General features: G+C 57.7%; 1 protein-coding gene across 3 annotated transcripts in view; it reads right to left on the bottom strand.

Moving 5' to 3' along the window:
* The window catches only part of PRKAG2 (protein kinase AMP-activated non-catalytic subunit gamma 2), a 203,446-nt gene that overhangs the window by 136,998 nt on the left and 46,971 nt on the right, over positions 1–19,477 (bottom strand). For all 3 annotated transcript variants that reach the window (XM_053926706.2, XM_053926707.2, XM_053926705.2), the window contains 2 exons: positions 4,162–4,233; positions 1,576–1,855 (listed from right to left, as the gene is read on the bottom strand). In XM_053926706.2, the coding sequence (XP_053782681.1) occupies positions 1,576–1,855; positions 4,162–4,233 (352 nt within the window). The remainder of the gene's footprint in view (positions 1–1,575; positions 1,856–4,161; positions 4,234–19,477) is intronic.

A 19,477-nucleotide genomic window follows, 5' to 3' on the forward strand; every position in this document is an offset into this window, starting at 1 on the left:
GCGGGAAGACCGTGTGCCCTCCACACCCACCGAGGCCGCACAATTACAGAACCAAGTGTCCAGGAGCCCGACGGCCCCCCCCCCCCCAGGGAAGTGGGGTGTGCTCCAGGTGGACACAGGCCTGGACCTTCCCATGTCACCCATGACAGGGCTGGGCAGGGTTGGTTTCCCACTTAGGGAAAGTCAAGGTCTTGGGCTCCATGGTTCAAGGGTAAGAACGCGAGCCAGTGTTCTGGGCCAGACCTTCACTGGCCTAATCCACACTCACTGTGATGAGCAGCCAGTCATTCCTGAGCCTCCCGGAGCCCTGCCGACAGCTGCCAACCCAGAAGGTAGAGGAAGACCTTACCAAATCACCTATACCTAATCCAGAGCATCTTATGAGACAGACCTTTGAAAGTAGGTGTTTTCTGTCCAAGGACCTTGATGAGCCTTTGAAACCACTGAGCGGAAAAGGGGAGTGTGGACCACTGTTTCCCGGGCACGGAGAGTCGGGCCCATCTTCTCAACTCACCATCCCACCTGCAGACTCCCCCAGACCACCAGACTCGGGGTCTTCTCTGCCCCTTCCCCCGGCCGGCCACCCAGTGCCCACCAGCCCTCTACATCCCAGCCATGGACATGAACAGCAGACCGTGGCTTCTCCTACCCAACCGTGTGCTGAGTTGAAGTGTCCTCCCCAAATTCATGTCTTCCCAGGAACCTCAGAACGTGACCTTATTTGGAAATAGGGTTGCTGCCAACGTAATAAATTAAGGAAAGAAAGGAGAGAGACAGCCACCCTTCCTTGTAAGCCACAGAGACTAGAATTGCTCTCTGTGGCCTGTCCTCCCGGGTCATAGTGCAACTGACCAGCAGGCCTCCGTGCCCATGTGGCCCAGGAATTAAGGAAGATGCCCCAAACCTCTGCTGCCCTAGGGCAAGTTTTCCAAATCACCATCTTCCTGAACAGGCACTTCCTAGGTCATCGGAAAGAGTCAGGAGGGTGGGGGGAGAAGCACTGAGACCCAGGAAAGGGGAAAACAAACTCCGCCCACTTGAGAGTTCACCTGGTGCATTTCCAGCTATGACCGATGGTGCTCAACTGAGACGAGTTTGCACTTATGTCACAAATACTTACGATCCGAAAGAACTCTCTCACACACGCGCAATCTGTCGGAAAGACATCACTCAAATCACCCCAGTGCGGGACCATAGGCTCCAGGGCCAGGAGCAGACCCGAGGAAGGACTGGGCCCTCGGCCCTGGGCAGGGGACAAACCTGAGCTTCACACCACTGCTGCTTTTCAGAAAAGGCTGGAGGCCAAGGCCTCGCTGAGAGTCAGATATTTACAGTGGCCCCCACAGACCGGGCCATACACGATGGGTTTAGTGCAGGGAGGAGCTCCCAGGTGGAAACCGATGTGTTCCGGAGAGAGATCTGTTCCCGGGGACAGACACAGATGTAGGCGCTGAGCACCAACCAACATCCACCCGGCCAGCTTTGCTGCCCCTGTGGGTGGCACGGTGGCCACGTGGCCAGAGGACGGTCCCCAGCAGCCCGGCACCCACCTGAAAAATAGCATCAATGTCTTACTTTTTCTGGAGCGGGAGAAGAACCTGATGCCCCCGGGCGAGGTGGATGAGCTGGAGGTGGGGGAAGACTCTTTGGAGGAGGAGCGGAAGATCCCACTGAAGCTCATGCGGCGGGGGGAGCGTGGTGGGGACTCCTGGTAGGAGAACGGGAACACGGTTTTGGGGGAGCTGGGGCTGGTCTTGGGCCTCACGGGAGCCGACACGGGGCTGGAGGACCGGAGCTGGGTGCCTCTGGAGAAGAAGCCCTTGGAGGGGCTGACCGAGCCAAAGGGGCTGTCCGCCTGTGGAGAGATGGACACACGGGTGGGCTCACTCAGGCCTCGGCCCCGCCCTGGACCTGTCACTATCATACCTGTCCCTGCAGCGTCCCCCGTCATGGAGCTGCTCCTCCACGGCACCCCGCCTGAGAGACAGCCCTAAGCTCCTCTACAGACAGAGGTGGCCACCGTGGTCTGGGGAAAGTACCTGACCCCAAAACGGCCCACGCGTAGGCCAGTCAGCACCACCCAGGGGCCGCAGACCTCTGTCCTGCTCCCTGTAGGGGCTTCCTGGAGGAGGAGGCGAGAATAGGCAGACAGTGGACTCAACTCAAAATGACGTCCCCTCCCCCCTCTAACCTGCCTGCAGGTCTGTGTCCTGGAACCCTCACGTTTGTCCTCCCCAGGTCTAACCGCCCCAGAACAAGGTGCTGCCCTCTTTGACCGAGGAAACAGACCTCTGCGATCTCAACACAGGGGCCCGAGCTGCCCCGAGGGCCCCGCACTGGGAGGACGCACGTCCACCTCCAAGGCGCTGTGGCACGGGGAGGGCGGGGCGGCTGGCAGTGGCCAGGAGGAAAGGGAACAAGGCTGGGCACCTCTGAGGCTCACACTGCATGTACGACGTGCCCCCAGGGCTCCTGGAGCAAGGACACAGCTTGGCAGGGACTCGTCCAGCTCACTGAGACCCTGGTGACCAGAGGTGTGCTGGGCAGGCAGGTCAGCGCACACACCCAGGGGTAGCCTCAGGGCCCACATGCTGTGCCTGCCTGGACCCATGACCCCTGTGAGCTCCTCCACCACCAGAGGGCGCCCCCAAACTGGGCCAGAGGTTCCTTCAAGGCAGCAAAGTGCACACTCGCTCACCGGCAGGGAAACCACTTTTAGTGACTCTCAATCCTTGTCCACCTCTCTGTCACGCCCCACCCTGAGCAGAAGGGCCAGTGTGACAACAGGGAGATGCAGGGGCAGAGAGGCTGGGCCCGACGAGAACCACGTCACTCAAACTCACCTCCTCACAGAGGGGCTCAGAGTTTTCGTTTTCTAAGCACTTAATGTGACATGCATGTAGATTCTCTGTGTGTAGAGTGTTCCGTTTCGTTGCTCTGCCACCTACCTACGGGACTCAGCTTTCTGAAGCTTTGTAGAATCCCAAGAATAACAAGCCAGGAGAAGCTCTGAGTGTTGGGCAGTGTGGGCCTGGGGACGTGGTGGGGTGGCCGGCACGAAGGTGACCCTACAGCAGGTGGTACGGGCAAGGGTTCCGGAGACAGAGGCTGTGGTTGCAACCCCAGCTCAGTTCCTGGCAGTGTGACAAGTGAGCTTCAGTGTCCTTGCCTATCCAACAAGGACACCGGGCCGAGGCACAGGGTTGTGAAGGTGACCAGGTATACTACAAGGGACGCAGCTAGTGCAGTCCTGGCCCACATGTAACCTGAGGTGTCTGGAGGCGAATGCAAAGCAGACCTGCCAAGGTGCTCAAGTCAGGAGGAAGCCATGCCTGCCCACCAGGGATGGGATGAGAGCGGGAGTGAGGAGGCCAAGCACAGGTCCTGGGCAACCAAGTCTGCATTCCTTCCCCTCCAGTCCTCCACCTGCCACCCACACAGGTGGCTCTCCCCCCAGCCCTGTCTCCAGGCTGCACCAGGAGACCACCAGACATAGCAAACAGGCGGAGGGTGGACCTGCAGGTGGGAGCACAGGTGGGAATGCAGGTGGGAACACAGGTGGGAATGCAGGTGGGAGCACAGGTGGGAACGCAGGTAGGAGCACAGGTGGGAGTACAGGTGGGAGCACAGGTGGGAACACAGGTGGGAGCGCAGGTGGGAACGCAGGTGGGAATGCAGGTAGGAGCGCAGGTGGGAACGCAGGTAGGAGCACAGTGGGAGTGCAGGTGGGAGCACAGGTGGGAGCACAGGTGGGAATGCAGGTGGGAGCACAGGTGGGAATGCAGGTAGGAGCACAGTGGGAACAAAGGTGGGAATGCAGGTGGGAGCACAGGTGGGAATGCAGGTAGGAGCACAGTGGGAACAAAGGTGGGAATGCAGGTGGGAGCACAGGTGGGAATGCAGGTAGGAGCACAGTGGGAACAAATGTGGGAATGCAGGTGGGAGCACAGGTGGGAATGCAGGTAGGAGCACAGTGGGAACAAAGGTGGGAACGCAGGTGGGAGCACAGGTGGAGCGCAAGTGGGAGCACAGGTGGAGCGCAGGTGGGAATGCAGGTGGGAGCGCAGGTGGGATATACAGGTAGCCGTGTATCTTGGGCCCTTGCTGAGGGAGTCCTGCCTTGGTGGCACCTCAGGTGAGGTGTGAGAAAGGTGGCCTTACCTTACGGGAAGAGAGCTTTTCTGAACTCTCCAGGTCTCCATCCAGGAGAGGCATGGCAAAGGAGCTCAGGTCCTAAGACAGAAACAGAGCACGTGGTCAATGGCAGTGGCCCTCATGCGCCCATCTGCCCCATGCGGGGGCTGCGCATGGCTCTGTGTGTGTGTTGCTGCCCCCTCCTGATGCCCTCCAATATCAGCCGCGAGGGAGGGACGTGGATGGCAAAGGGATGGGAGGAGGGGGCAACGGTGTGGTAGCCCCCTGCAGAAATCCTGACCATACTCCATGTTCCCTTCAGAATGGGAAGTCGCTGCCTCCAGTCACCTGTCATCCCAGGGGGAAGGAGCAGGGAAGGAGAGGCGGGGGCAAAGAGGCAGGAAGGCAAGGAGCCAATGGGAGACAGGTGTGGAGGGACAAGGCCCATCTTTGGGGAGTGGCCCACGGACAGCACAGCAGCTCCTGAAATCATACACACCCTTGAGGAAGTGCCCGAGGAGGCATGTCTTCTTGGGAATGATGTCGGGGCCTCATGGGGGGTCCAGTGGGCTGGCCAGCTGGGCGAAATGAACAGTAACGCTGGTGATGGGGTGGCCAGGAGGGGTGGCATGGGGGAGGTTTGTGGAGGTGGCCACAGACTCGCTGTATCCGCAGCAAAGGCATCCTTTTCCCCTCTGCCCTGCTCCTCCGCCTGCGAAGTCTACCAGCCCACGCACACGAGAAGACTGCATGTATCTGTCTTCATTTCAGCCAGCGTTTGGTGGTTTCGGTGTTACCTCTCCTTGCACACACTCCGCCCTGCCCAGGTCTGCCCCCTCCTTGGCCCAGCTCTCTCCCGGGCTGCCTAGGTGGTATGCACGTCCGCCAGCCTCCCCTGTTCCAAGCCATCTCCAAACCCCTACATGAAGAGTGACCCTGAGAAAGTGAGGCACACGATGTCTGTGTCTGCCCTGCCCCTAAAGCCCCAGGGACTCCGCTGTCACCTGGGCCCCCACACCTGGTCAGAGGAATGTGCGGGTTTTCACTTGGGCAGGTGGCAGCCCCAGCCTCTCCAGTGTTGGTTGGTTTCAACAGTCTTGGGCCTGGCCACACATCAGAATCTCCTGGGGAGCCTGAGTCTCCCCGGAACGTGAGTTGACTGCTCAGTGGTATGGTGCAAGCAGACCCTTTGTGGCTTTCCCAAACACGGCTGGTCTGGAATGCTGTCCTGACCGCCCAGACGTTCCCTGCTCACAGCCACTCCACCCGCTCCGGAGCAGCCCCTCCGGGTCAGCCTGGTCTCCGTGCGTGACGACCGTGCTGGCTGCCAGACTCTGGCCGCTCCCAGCCCTGTCCCTCTCTGCTGGGTTGCTCCTCCAGCCCCCAAACCCTGGTTCAGCGAGAACTCCTCTGTGCACGGGAAGCCCGATTTCAATGTTATCTCTGGCCGGTGCCCACCCTCAGGCAGAATCTCTGTCCCCACATCGATGAGAGGGCCATTGGCCGCCTTGCGCCATCTATCAGCCTATTTCTCTAGCGAGACTGTCATGCCTGCGAAGGCAGGAACAGCTGTTCCTGCTGCTGTTCTCAGCCTGTCTGCCTGGCACACAGCAGGTGGGTCGAAGCGTTTGAATTATCTCCTGGGAAAGGCACCCCCTGCCCCAGGGCTCAGGATGGGGTGGGGGTGGGGTAGCGCCCAGTGCACACCGCTGGGCCTGCGAACAAGCAGGCGCCACGCCACTCGGCTTTCAGGGAGTGAGGAGCAGCCAGGTGTGGGGCACTCATTTCCCACTGTGACGAGAACATTCCTCTCCGGTCTGAAGTCATCTCACCCTCGAACGTGTGTGTGTGTTCAGCACCACGAGCCAAAGAGTTTGCATAAAACTCACGCACGCCTCCCCTAACAGCCCCAAGCACCGTCACGCACCAGCTACGGAGGTCCTGGGGGTTAAGGGACTCACAGCCTTGAGAGCCCAGAGCAGGACGCTGGCCCGCCCCTAACCACAGTGAAAGTATCAGATCCGGTGGCACGCCCACTCACTCCTGGGCGCTGTCTGCTCGGTCAAGTGTCTCCACAGGAAAGTCCCCGGGCACCCGGGGCGGCTTTTGCTGGAAGGCTCCCCCACTCCTGCATTCCGTGATTCTAATCTCTAGCGCTCACCAGGAAACGGTGCACACCTGAGAGGCCAGTGTGGGAAAATCGCTCACTACTGCTGCCACCGGGCCCTTAACCTGGGCGAAGGACTGGGTCCCGGCCTCTCAGGCTGGCTGACAATCTGGAGGCCCCAGGCCATGGAGCTGGCCCTGTCTGTGTGATTTCTCACCTTTCCACTCCCACCAGAGCTCTCCTCGCTGCTCCATCCACACCTTGGCCCCTTCTCTTGTCCCCTTGGTCAGCCAGTCGGGCCCTCCCTGGGTGCTGGGTGGGCAGGTCACTGGGCAAGGCAGCGAGAGGCATTTACAACGCTGTTTCTGCAAGGACAGCATGATGCTCTGGGCTCATCCCCATGCGCTCACTACAGTTTAGACCTTGGCCATGAGCTCTGGAGAGGGGTATCAGGGGCTCTGGGGAAGTGCCTCTCCAAGGTTTGGGCTGATGGTGTCACCTGTCAGGAAAGCATCGGGACAAAGAGAAAAGCCCCAGGTTTGGGAACATTTCCAAGGTGTGAGCTGACCCTCAAAGCCGCTCCTGGAGCCCCCCTCCCTGCCCCCCGTCAGAAATCCAGTCAAAGTCAAAAGTCGATCACAAAAAAGGAGGGTGTCAGAGTAGAGCCGGTGTTCCCTGGCCACTGGCCTGTCCTTATATCTCCCAGTCATCGCCTCATTTGGTCCCGAGAGCAGCCCCCACGGCCACGCCAGGCGAGTGGTGTCGTCCTGGGGTTCAGAAGAAGATACTGAGGGTCAAAGAGGTTACACCTCTTGCCCAGAGCCAGACAACCAGGTCCACCCACTCCTAGCTCAGAGCCCCTCCACCACTTCCTGGGGATGCTGAGCACCAGGAACAAACGCCAGCTAGGTATCAGAGGCTGTGATGAACCAGAGAGCTTTCCATAAAAACTGAGCGACCTTGGCATGGTGAGACCTCAGGGGAAGGGACAGATGGGTGAGGATTTGTACAGTTCAATGTCATTCCCCAGGTGGCCGACGATACTAACTTACTCTTGAAGGGTTACTTCTCAATTAGGAGTAATTGAGACGTGGGTGTGGGGAAGTACAAAGTGCAGAGTACCCTGGCACCTGACCGCAATCAGTCCCCATGCTGGCGTGTCTACGCTTTGTATAGTTGGGGTCGTTTACAGCTCCCCCGACACGTACCCCAACATTTCTCCCTAAGATAACAGAATTGACACTGTTCACAACCAACCGATGTGTGAGTTCTGGCAAAATGAGGCTGGTTCCCTCCTGTCTCAGCCTTGACCGAAGGGGTTAGTGCATGTGGATCAGATGCGGTCCTGCCGGGTCAGCGTTTCTGATGCTCGGTCTTAACAAAACTTCTTTGTTGATGCAGCTGGGGTACCCCAGAAAGAGGCCTGAGAAAAGCACAAATACAGGACAAACAGAGAGGCTGCCGCTGTCAGGGCCCACGCCTGCACCTGAGGGCCAGCCAGGGGGCTGAATGTTGGGGTCACAGTCGAACATTCCTGAGAAATTACCGGCCATTTGATTCCTGCTGAGGAAGGAACACATCTAGCAAGGTTTTTGCTCCCCCCTCCCACTGAGCAGACCCAAGGACACGGAGCACCAGCGATGTCGGGGACCACCCGGGCCGTGGGATGGCTGCTTGAAGATCCTGAGATCCTGGCCGGGCACACGCGAGCACTGTGTCCCTCGGCAGGTACGAACACGACCCGCTCGCAGAGACGGAGCCAGGGGCCGGTGCCAGCCCAGCCCTGTGGTTTACTACCTGGGGGATCTTGGGCACGTCTGCATTCAGCCTCACATCTGTCAAATGAGGGGGTTCAACCAGACAATTCCAGAAGGTGCCTTGCAGCATCCATGTCCTCTGTTTTTATCTGTCCAACAAAGCAGCAGGTGGGGTCCGGAGGTCTTTCCAGGGGCACTGCCGCACTGAGAATGCAGAGCAAGCCCTTCTCCTAAGACTGGTCACAAAAAGAACTTGTCCTGCTCCCGAACCGCCAGATCCGCTCCACTGCCCTTGAAGCTCAGGGCCTTGGGGGAGAAGCTTCATGAACGTGGGCAACACCCAGGGCAGGAGACAGGCGTGCCATTCACATCCCCTGTGATACTTCACACAGGACAAGGTTACGACCCAGCTGCACTCGTGGCTTTCTGTCTGACCTGTGTCTCCACCAGCTTCTGAGTGCTGGCCCTCCAGGTTCTCAAGCGATTTCTAAGGCCCCTCAGTCTTAAGCACCCAGGTCGTTGGTACAAATGCCAGGTGGGTCCCAGCGGACACTTGGTGTGATTCCAGAGGAGCCGTGGGAGGCAGCCTCTGAACTGAGGGTCCCTCAGGTTCCCCTGTGAGACCCCTTCCCCACCTATCTCCCTGACTTGCCCACTCCCAGCCACCAACTCGGGGGCAGCTGCCCCCAGGACTCAGCCCTGTCTGTGACCTGTGAGGAAGAGGCTTGGGACCTGCCTGTGGCGGCAGTGAGAGCCTTAGTGAGCACGCAGGTGGGAGGCCCGGGGTGGTGTCTCCAGATGGGTTGGCTTTGCGCAAAACCTCAGCACCATCAAACAGGCAATTCCTGGTACCACGGTGGGGGGTTCGTGACCAGAGCCACAGTCAATTGGAGCCTTTGAAAAACACTCACGTTACATAACTGCTCTCAGAAAAAAATAAGGAACAAACCCTGAATCACTGGAACTCGTCAACAGGGGCGGGACAGGGGCCAGATTCGGGGAAGCCTAAACTTAACTGTCAGGGAGGCTCCAGGAGTCTTCATTTTCCACAGAGGACATCATGGCTCCTGACTGCAGTCTCAGAGACTTCCTGATGTTAAAAAGAAACCCCCTATTTTTCACTCCTGCGCCCCCTACCCCCACCCTGCTTCCCCTACACCTGGTGGTCCCTACTGAGTCACAGCTGGCCTACCGCCTGGCTCTGCCCCTGGCCAGTAACTCTGGGTCTTCAGCCTGGCAGTGAGCTGGCCTTTCTCCAAAAAAAGATGCCCTGGGCCGTGTAGCCTGCCCCTGCCACCGGCTTTAAGGAAGCTCCATCCCTGCCACCATTCCCAGCCCTCGCCCAGGGCCGTGGTTGGCTCCACAGCACCAGATAGTACGTTCTTGTCCCCAAACCGAGTAGCCACAGATTCCCAGACCAGAGTGGTCAAGAGGCCTCCGCTGTCCCCTGGGCACTCTTGTGTGCAGCCAGTCACCCTAGCCCCGAAGACCCCAGGCTTTCGGTCTGTTCAGCGAGTCTGCAGGGCCTTCCTCAGTGCAGGGCAGCAGCCGTGAAAAGCACATCGGATGGTATGAACCAAGGCCCTTCCCGCAGTGACAGTCCCTACACAGTGGGGACTGTGAGGGTCACCAGCCAAGGACACCTCAGCCTCACCCATCAAGGCTGGGAGGGGGCAAAGGGTGTCTGTCACCCCGCACACTGGCCCTGAGTCCTAGGTCACTGACTCCCGCTTGACTGAGACCTGAAATCCGGCCAATAAGCTCCCGCAGAGACACTAACTGAACCAGAGCTACCTGATCCCTCTGCTGCCGGAGGCAGGATGGCCACCTGTGACCCAGGTGCAGGTGTCCCAGGGGGACAGCAAAGTTCGGCTGCTCTGGAGAGGCCACGGTCTTCTTGCTAAAGGGTAGCTGGGCCTGCCCTGCCCCGTGGGCCGCCCGTGCTTGACTGGAGCTAAATGAAGACTGGAGCTGGACTGCGGGAGGTCCCTGCGGTCTCCCAGGTCACAGCTGAGGACGCCCCTCCTCGCTCAGGCCCCAAAGGGACCTCTCAGGGCAAATGTTCCAGGCCTCTGGTAACCGCCACGATTAGGGACGTGGAGTGGGAGGGGCAAATTGGGTGGCGGTGACAGGAGGTGGAGCCAGGAGGGAGGCGAGTGGCTAGGGAGGCCCTAGAAGACACCGATGAGGAGCCACCTGCTCACAGGCCACCATGAAGTGTCTTTCCAGCCCCCTTCCACAGGTGGCATTTAGGCCACATCAGGTGACAGGAGGAGGGAGATGTTATAGATGGGGGATGGGAGGGCTCTGGGCTCCACGGACCAGGGCCATCGCCAAGTCTAGGAGGGTTAAACTCTGTACCCACGTGGCCAGGCCCTGGACCCAGTGATTCGGTCCATCTTGAACCTGCAGGCTGCTGGGAGGGTGCATGTGATGAGGCTGGCACCTTCAATCCTGCCTTTCAGTGAAGCCGATTACCCAGCACAATGCAGTGGGTTTCACCCAATTGCTGAAGGCCTTACAGCAAAAACCAAGGTTTCAGAAGAAATTTTGCCCCAAGACCTCAGCACTGACACCTGTCTGAGTTCCCACCTGCTGGCTGCCCTTAACTATAAATATATTCATAGCCCTAGCTGGTGTGGCTCAATGGGTCCCCAGAAGGCGGAGCGCAAGAGGCAACCACACATTAATGCTTCTCTTCCTCTCCTTCTCCTTCCCTTCTGCTCTCTCTAAAAATAAAATCTAAAAAATAAAAAAAGTGTACTTATATTAGTCCCCACACAGGCGAGTGGGCCCATGCAGTTGCCCGGGGTCTCTGTGCACAGAGCAGGGCCTTCCCTTTGCCCAGAGCTGCAAGCAGTCCCAAAAGGAAATAGCTGGATGGGAGGGCAAACACAAGCGTGAGGAAGCGGAAAAGTGTTCTCCTGGAGGAGTTAGGGAGAAAACAGGAAACAGCCCTGATAGGCCTGTTGCGGCTGCCACAGCGGAGCATGGACACCCAGGAGAACAGCAGATGTAGGGAAGTCCCATCCGCACACGGCAGCTTCATCTGTCCCAGCCTCACCTGGGAGCCCGAGGCACCATGGGGACATGTGAGTCCCCCCCAGACGTCGACCACACTGTGTTAGAACTGAGCGCCCTTTCCCCTCCGCACACCAGCAGCCAGGAGACAGCTAGGACCCGTCTCAATCACCTGAGTGACTTGCTCCTCCACCGTCCCCCCCCCACACTGCAGGACTCAAACGCCAGTCTGTCTTCCCCTGGACAAAACTGCCAGTGGAGAAGACGCTAATGAGCTTGTTCGTCCTGACGTATACATGGCCAGTGACAGCTCCAGGCACGGTGAACGGCGAGACCTGCTGACAAGGGAATGACGTTCAAGTGGGACATCTTTGTCACTCAGGCCCTCTGAAGGCAAGGACAGGCTGAGCCCATGAGCTGTCCTTGAGAGGAGGGGCAGCCCTTCGCCTCCAGGGCTGTTTCCAGCTCTGACATTGGTTCTATGACGTGACTGAGACAGACCTTAAAACAGGGTCCAAAAAGACCAGTTCTGGGTTTCCAGAGAGGGTGCCTTTGCCCACAAGTAAAATGCCAAACCACCAACGGAGGTGGCTGTTGCTGTGGTGTTGACCCGAGTGGCTCTGCCCCACGACCCCGATGGCCCTCGGTTGGCCTCCGGCCCCCCCAACTGCCCTGCCGAGTGCCCTCTGGGTGGTGTGGGCGCCATGGAGGGGGGTAATGAAGTGGGACTTAGTCTGTGTTTGAAGACAAACTGCAGGAGGGACACCACAAGTTACAATAAAATTGGCACCCAGGGAACATTTTTATAAGGTCACAGGGCTGTTGGCTCACTCTGAGACACTCCCTCCTCCATGCCGGCGGGGCTTGCGCAAGAGCCAGCGCTTCGAGACCTTCTCCTGTCCCCAAGCACCTACCCAGCATGGCTCGGGGACTCGGCCCACAGGCTGAGTTTTTCAGCTCAGAATGTCAGAATATCCACTGTCCATACTGGTGCAGCCACTGTGGGAAAAGGTATGGAGTTTCCTAAAAAAAAACTAGCCCTGGCTGGTGTGGCTCAGTGGATTGGGCCCCGAACTGTGAGCTAAAGGGTCGCTGGTTCGTCCCCCAGTCAGGGCACATGCCTGGGTTGCAGGCCAGGTTCCCAGTAGGGGTGCACAAGAGGCAACCACACATTGATGTTTTTCTCTCTCTCTTTCTCCTGCCCTTCCCCCCTCTAAAAGTAAATAAGTAAAATCTTAAAAAAAAAAAAAAAAAAAAAACCTAAACTAAAAATGGAACTGCCGTATGATCCAGCAATCCCACTAAGAATATATTCTAAGAATCCAGAAATACCAGTCAGAAAGAACACGAGCACCCCTATGTTCACTGCAGCATTATTTACAATCGCCAAGATCTGGCAGCAGTCCAAGTATCCATCAGCAGATGAGTGGATAAAACAACTATGGAACCTTTACACAATGGAATGCTACTCGGCCGGAAAAAGAAGGAAATCTTACCATTTTGCAACAGCATGGTTGGACCTGGAGAACATTATGCTAAGTCAAATAAGCCAGTCAGAGAAAGACAAATACCATATGATCTCACTCATATGGAATCTAACAAACAAAATAAACTGACAAAATAAAACCAGAGGCATGGATACAGGGAACAGACTGACAGCTATCAGAGGAAAGCAGGGTGGGGAGGGAACTGGAAGAGATCAGCCAGAGAGCATATATGCATGTATGCATGGCCCATGGACACAGACAACAGTGCGGTGAAGGCCGGGGGGTGGGGAGGGCAGGGACTGAGGGGAACAGGACAGAGGGAAGACAATGGGGGACATCTGTAATAGTGTCAACAATAAACAGAAATAAACATGTACCAAAAGATTCTTCCCTGCCCTGCTGGTGTAGCTCAGTGGATTGAGTGCCGGCCTGCAAACCAAAGGGTCGCTGGTTCAATTCCCAGTCAGGGCACAGGTCTGGGTTGTGGGCCAGGTCCCCAGTAGGGGGCGTGTGAGAGGCAACCACACATTGATGTTTCTCTCTCTCATTCTCCCTCCCTTCCCCTCTGTCTAAAAATAAAAAAATGAAACCTTTAAAAAAAAAGATCCTGCCTCAACACTTGCCACAGGTCCCAAGGAGCCTTCCGTCCCTACTTGCTGAGTCCCCACCCTCCCTGTGCCAGCAGGAGACAGTCTGAAAAGTGCGAGCTGTTCAGACAAATCAGCGAGGTGCCAGAGCTTCCCATACCACATACAGCGACGGGCAGAGCCTTCAGCTGTCCTCCTCGCTTTTACCTGGCGGCACATTGGCTGCTCCGGCAGTGTCTGGCCACAGTATTCACACCCCCAGTCCCCACCCATGAGTGCTTGAGGATTTAGTGCGCTACACAGCCAATAGACGTGTGACTCTCAATAAAACAAGCGTACTGCGTGTCGTCTCGGCAAGGTTTTGTCTCAGTGGAGCACACACGTGCACAGGCGCAGGCTAAAACGCGCGCAAGCGCAGGCTAAAACGTGTGCAGGCGTAGGAGGAAACGTGCGCAGAAGCAGAATAAAACGTGCGCAAGCGCTGGAGAAAACGCATGCGCAGAAGAATTAAAAATGTGCGCAGGCGCAGGAGAAAACGTGCGCAGAAGCAGAGTAAAACGTGCGCAAGCGCAGGAGAAAACGCGCGCAGGCGTAGAATAAAATGAGCGCAGATGCAGGCTAAAACATATTCCTTAGTGCGCTGTGATCCAAGGGGTCAGAACGAGCTTGCCTGAGGTCCGCCCTGGCTGAGGCCCTCTGACCCCTCCTTGTCCTCTGTGCTCAGAAATGTGCAGGGAGTGAAGAGACAGAGAATCCCGGGGAGGTGGGCAGTTCCTTACCCCCTCCCCTGTCATCCGCTCAGAGCCACAGGGTAGAGCCAAGTCCTATCCCACCATGCTCCTCCTCACTGACTTTGACCTTCCCACTTACGTTTCCATTCCAGATGAGGACAACCTTCTCACAGCGCCACAGTGCAGGTGAAGCCCCAGCACAGGCCCGGCCATGCTGGGCACACGGTGAACGTCAGTCATAATTGTTCTACGAGGCCACCCTCTCAGTTCGGTTCTGTTGGCCCAAGCAACAGTGCTCTTGCGCCTAATCTCCCTTCCTTGTCATTTGTGGGCCAGTGTGACTTTGTTAATTCCCAGAATCCTCCACGCCTGTGGTCACTGCTATTAACGTGAGCAGCTGCTCTGAGAACCTTCGGAAGTAAGTCACCTCGAAGTTCCCTCACTGTCTTCCTGCCACCCGAAGGCTAGTGGGCGCTCTGCAGAGAGGGGCAGCAGGTCCATGGGGACCAGCAGGTCCAGGAGATGGTACCTGCCCACTTACCCATCTTTCCAGGGCAGAGCCTGCCAGGGGGCCAGGTCTGGCACGCTCGGGACAGCCCCATGTGAGAAGTCAGAGTTCTCAGGAGCCTGCAAACTAGCTGCAGGGCTTGCCTGAAGCTGCCCTGAGAGGCCTGTGGTCACCGGTCTACCTGGAGACAGGTGCTGGCATGGCCACCTAGCCCACGCCCACGGCTAGGAGTCCTTTCCAAATGCAGAGCGGCGGGTGGCTTGTGCGCACACCCTGACTCCCAGCCTCCAGACAGAGAAGGAGCAGAGCGCAGCTCACTGGGTGAGGCAGCACAAGGTCGGGGAAGGTCTGAGAGCCGGGCCCCTCTTTCAGGGGCAGGCGGCCGCTGTGGGCCTGGATTGCCAGATGTGGCCTCTACCCTCCAGGTAGCCGCAGGTGCTGGGCATGGCCACCAGGGGCCCGAGGGGATTCAAGGCCATCAACCATGGCAAAAGCGAATCCAACCGAGGAACTCATTAGGTTTTTGTTGTTTGTTTTTTGGCTGCCAACAGCTCATTCTGCTAGGGCATGGGGGGCGGAGGGTGCTCATTATGTAAGGAGGGGAGGAAAGGAAAATGCTGTACGTGAGGCCGAAGCCAGGACAGCAGAAACTTCTAGATCAGCTGCGACCACAGCGGGGAGTCAGGTACAAAACACGGGTTATTTTTCAAGGCTGGAAAAATCAAAGCCTGCTGCTCACATCCCAGGAATGGGGTTAAAAGCCGTCACCTCTTAGGATGCCCTGGTCACTGAGATGGGCCTTGTCACTGCCTGCAGGCCCCTGGCGAGGTGACAGCAAGCTCGGTTTGCAAATTGGCTGTGTGGTCACTGGCCCCCCAGCCGGCCCCCGCTCACTCGTGTCTTCCCTCCCTGCACGCACACACTGCCCCTGTGGAAAAATAGAGCCTATTCTTCCATCCCTGGAGTTTGGGCTGGTGTCCCTCCACCGAAACACAGCAGTGTGGCACCGCATGGCTTCCGAGTTAGGTGATAAGACTTGTATCATCCCCCTGAAACCTTCCCTGGGGAAACCAGCTGTTGAGATAAAATCCTAGCACCCTGAGACCACTATGCAATGGGGAAGCTCCAGCTAGCCACGGGAGAGGTGGCCGCCCCCGGCACCAGACACGGTGGGGAGGAAGCCCTGGGGACTCCGGCCCCCGTGGCCATCGAGTGAAAACGAGGAAGAAGCCCTACATGAGCGATGCAGGCTGATCCAGGCAACCCCTAGCCCCCTACTGATGCCACTTCATATCTTAAAGCTTGGGGGTAGTTTGTGATATGCCAATAGATGACCAGAAACGATGTTACTTTATGAAAGTTACTTAATATCTCTGTGCCTCAGTTTTCGAATCTGCAACCTGGGAACCATAGGAACTCTATCAGCTCATGAGTTAACATATATAAATATGTAAAGCACATAACACATGGGTGCCAACACACGAAGACATGACAATGATACGTGAGAGTCACGTGGAAAACGCCGGCCGAGACTTTGAATTCCTTGACTGATTTCAGGAGCGGGTGGCGTTATTGAACACAGAGGGCCAGACCATGGGCTCTTCTGTCTCGGAGCTTCCATCAGGGAGAAGGGCCGATTCGACCACACCCCGGCATCTGCCGAGATCCATCCCGAACCCATAGGGGGAAGGGCAGGTCGGCGAGGCAGGCTGAAGGGACTCTGAACCCCTGGGGACAAATCAGGGGCATAGGAAAGTCCCGGGAGCCGAGATAGCCTTTGGGGGTGTTGGACACGCTTCGTGTCATCATTGCAGTGTCAGTCACATTGCATGTGACGGAGGACACAGATCACGACCTGCCTAGTTGTATCCTTACAACGGGCGATTTCACTGTGTGCACACAATATCTCAATAAAGCTGACCGAGAAGTGGCCCGTCAACTACCAACCCATCGCTGCACCACAGGGGAGAAAGGAGAAGGACAAGCCACCTACGGTGTCTGTGTTATGAACCCGGGGTACCAAATGGGCTTTCCCACCCAGTGCTGGTAGGGTTTTCAGGAAGCAACTGGGCTGCAGGCCGTAGTTCCATCTTATCCTCCAGTAAAATTCTTCCCGTGCAACTGCTCTCTTCATGTAAAAGCACCTGCTACACCTTTCGGACCAGGCACACTTGCCCCTTCTTCCCGTCTGTGGGGTCTGAAAGGCCAGCATTTCGCCTCCTGGAGCCCTGTGAACATGCACAGCCGAGACACACCAGCAGGTGCATTGGCCGGACACCGAAAGCCCACTTCCTCCCAAAGGCGAGTCCCCCCCAGTGTGAGATGCCACAACCCTACCCCAAAGCCCCTTACTCTGGACAAGGTGGGACTGAAAAAACAACCAGAAGGGAGAACTCATCACACCAACGCCTTCTCTGATTAGATAATTCCTGGAGTTGTCCATTGTGTCCAAATAGGAAAGCTCGTCTGGTGCTGAGCTGTCCAGTACTCCTTGGGGTGGGGGGCAGGGTGGGGGGTTCTAGACCACCAGCCTTTCTAGAAGCCCTGAATTCCTGCCAGGGCCGGGTAGGGAAGGGCTCTGTTTGGCGTGAATTTTGAATAAGTAATAATCACCCTTCCAGTTATCACCGGTGAAAACGAACCCTGTAGGCCTGGGAGGGAGGAACTGGAAGAGAGAAAACTGATGGGGTGGTGATGTGCAGAGAGAAAAGTGCTGTGGAAGGCCAGCTTGGGGAAGCAGCAGAGTGGGACGCCTGGACCTCAGGAAGGGTCCTCGGAGCGGGGAATGGGGTGCCTGACGGTGCCTGTAGGCAAAGAAGGCCACGACTCCCCGACCTCTCTCTAAACCATCCCCCCCGCCCCCGCGCCCGCCCAGTAGGGAAGGAGGGGTCGCTGAGCACCAGGGGCAGGGCGGCTATGCACAGGTGGTGAAGAACATCACCCACAGCCGGACTACCTCCTGGTCGGCCAGCCCGACATCCTGGCTCCCCGGCACTCCTTCTATGTCACGCAGGGACTGGGAAGGCAGAGGAGAGGCGAGGAGGAAGAACACTTGTAGGCAGGTGCTGAGCCTCCCTCCCCCCAGCTGTGCAGGCCCCCAAAAGCGCATCTCTGTCCTGGGGTGAAGCTTGCTGCACAGGTGGCCTTGTGCCCTCTCTGCTGGCAGCCAGGAGGAGGGGCGTCCTCCTGGGGAGAGTCACCAGGGAGGGGACTACTAGTGAGATCCCCAGGGGTCTAGCAAGGCCTGGAGGGGCTTTGTGACATTATCCCAAGGGATCCAGAACAGAGGGGTTCCCAGGCCCCTACAATAGGCACCCCAAGCCTTTTTCCCCACCCCCAGACCTGACTGGAACATGTCCCTCCGTCCCCTCCAGAACCCACCATCCTTTCCAAGTGTCCCCCTGGATCTGTGTTGGATTTCAAGGCTCTGGGATTTGAGCAGATAAGTGTGTGATGACTCAGAGCGAGTGGGTGGTGACAGATGCCTGCCACCAGCTCTGAGCCAGGCCTGGCAGTTCCGGGGAAATGCCCGGCTGGGGTCCTGGCCTAACATGAAGGGCAAATCCCATCAGGGGCCAGAGGGCTCTGCGAGTCTGAGTGGAAAACCTGTTCCAAACAGAAGAACCCCAGTGTCACCTCCCCGCCCCCTTCCAGCCCCGTGTCAGCCCAGCGCCAGCAAGCAGCAGGGTCCCCAGAGAGCCCTGGCAGGTGTGGCAGGAGTCTCACCAGCCCCCCTCAAAAGGTGGGGTGCTGACCTGCCCCGTGCTGGAGGGGGCTGCACGAGGCTACGCCAGGCTCCCCAGCGTCGGATACTGGAAGCTTCATCTCCCCTCGAAGTGTATCACTCCTGCTCACTCCTAAAACGCAGCCCCTCCAGGTACCCAGCCAGTGACCCTCAGCTCACTCCAGACTGAAATAGGAAAGCTCGTCTGGTGCTGAGCTGTCCAGTACTCCTTGGGGTAGGGGGCAGGGTGGGGGGTTCTAGACCACCAGCCTTTCTAGAAGCCCTGAATTCCTGCCAAGGCCGGGTAGGGAAGGGCTCTGTTTGGCGTGAATTTTGAATAAGTAATAATCACCCTTCCAGTTATCACCGGTGAAAACGTTCCCTACGATGCCTCCGCGTGTCTCGCAGCGGGATGAGCCACACGGGGCACAGGGTTCAAGGCCGGCGGCTGTTGTCTATGTGAGGCACCAGAGCTGTGGTGACCAGGAGGAGCTTTTGCCTCGATCCATTATTCCCCGTGTCTTGTCACCTTTTTCCCTTCCCGAGAGAGGAAGTCTCGTGCCCAGGATGACTCATGGGAGATTCTGCTTACTGGCCCTGGTCCCTGGAGGGCTGGGCACCTGTCCCTGTGCTACGTGAGGGTCACATACCGTCTGTTTCCTCATGGCATTTGCCTGAATGCAGGCCACCCTTCACCTTGGACGTCCCAGAACACCCGAAGGCTCACCGGGATGAGCCCCAGTTATAGTCCCGCCTGCTGGTCATGAAAACGTGACCTAGCTGATCTGGCCCGCCGACAAGGAGAATCTCTGTGCGTCAGGTCAAACCACACGAGAAAAAAGCCGCACAGTCTTCCAAGGCTCGGTGTTGCCTCTTATCTCTCCCTCGCTCCTGCTTCTGCATCAGTTCTCCCCCCAAGGAGCCGGGAACCCTGCGTGAGGAGCTCCAACCCCACCTCCACGGCCCTCTGCTTCCCCGACCTAGGGCTGCCCAGAGCCCCGGTGAGTTGGTGGCCCTCCAACCCAGGCAGCGGGGTCACTGAGGCACAGCCTGCAAACAGTGGGGCTGGCTCAGCTCTAGCTGCCTCGAGGGTGTCTGCTCTCTTATTTACCGAGTCTGCACAGCGAAGCTCTAACTCACAGGTGACTGACGAGCTGAAGCCATCGTCACCCGGCAGACAGCAGGCTCCCTGAAACGCAGACATTAAAGAGTGCAGTGCCACCGCATGGCTCGCCCGCAAAGTAACATCAAAACAACACCCCCGGGCCACCTTTGTATCTTGCCTCCTCTCTGCCTGCCTCCCCTGCGCTGTTCTTAGGGTGGAGGGTGCCAGTGGACACCAGGAAAGGCATTTGTGATTCAAGGAAGATAATACACAGAGGCCGCTGTGACCTTCAGGAGACACTCAGCGGGGGAGCCAC

This window comes from Desmodus rotundus, chromosome 6, assembly GCF_022682495.2.
Source record: "Desmodus rotundus isolate HL8 chromosome 6, HLdesRot8A.1, whole genome shotgun sequence".
NCBI classification, from domain to species: domain Eukaryota; kingdom Metazoa; phylum Chordata; class Mammalia; order Chiroptera; family Phyllostomidae; genus Desmodus; species Desmodus rotundus.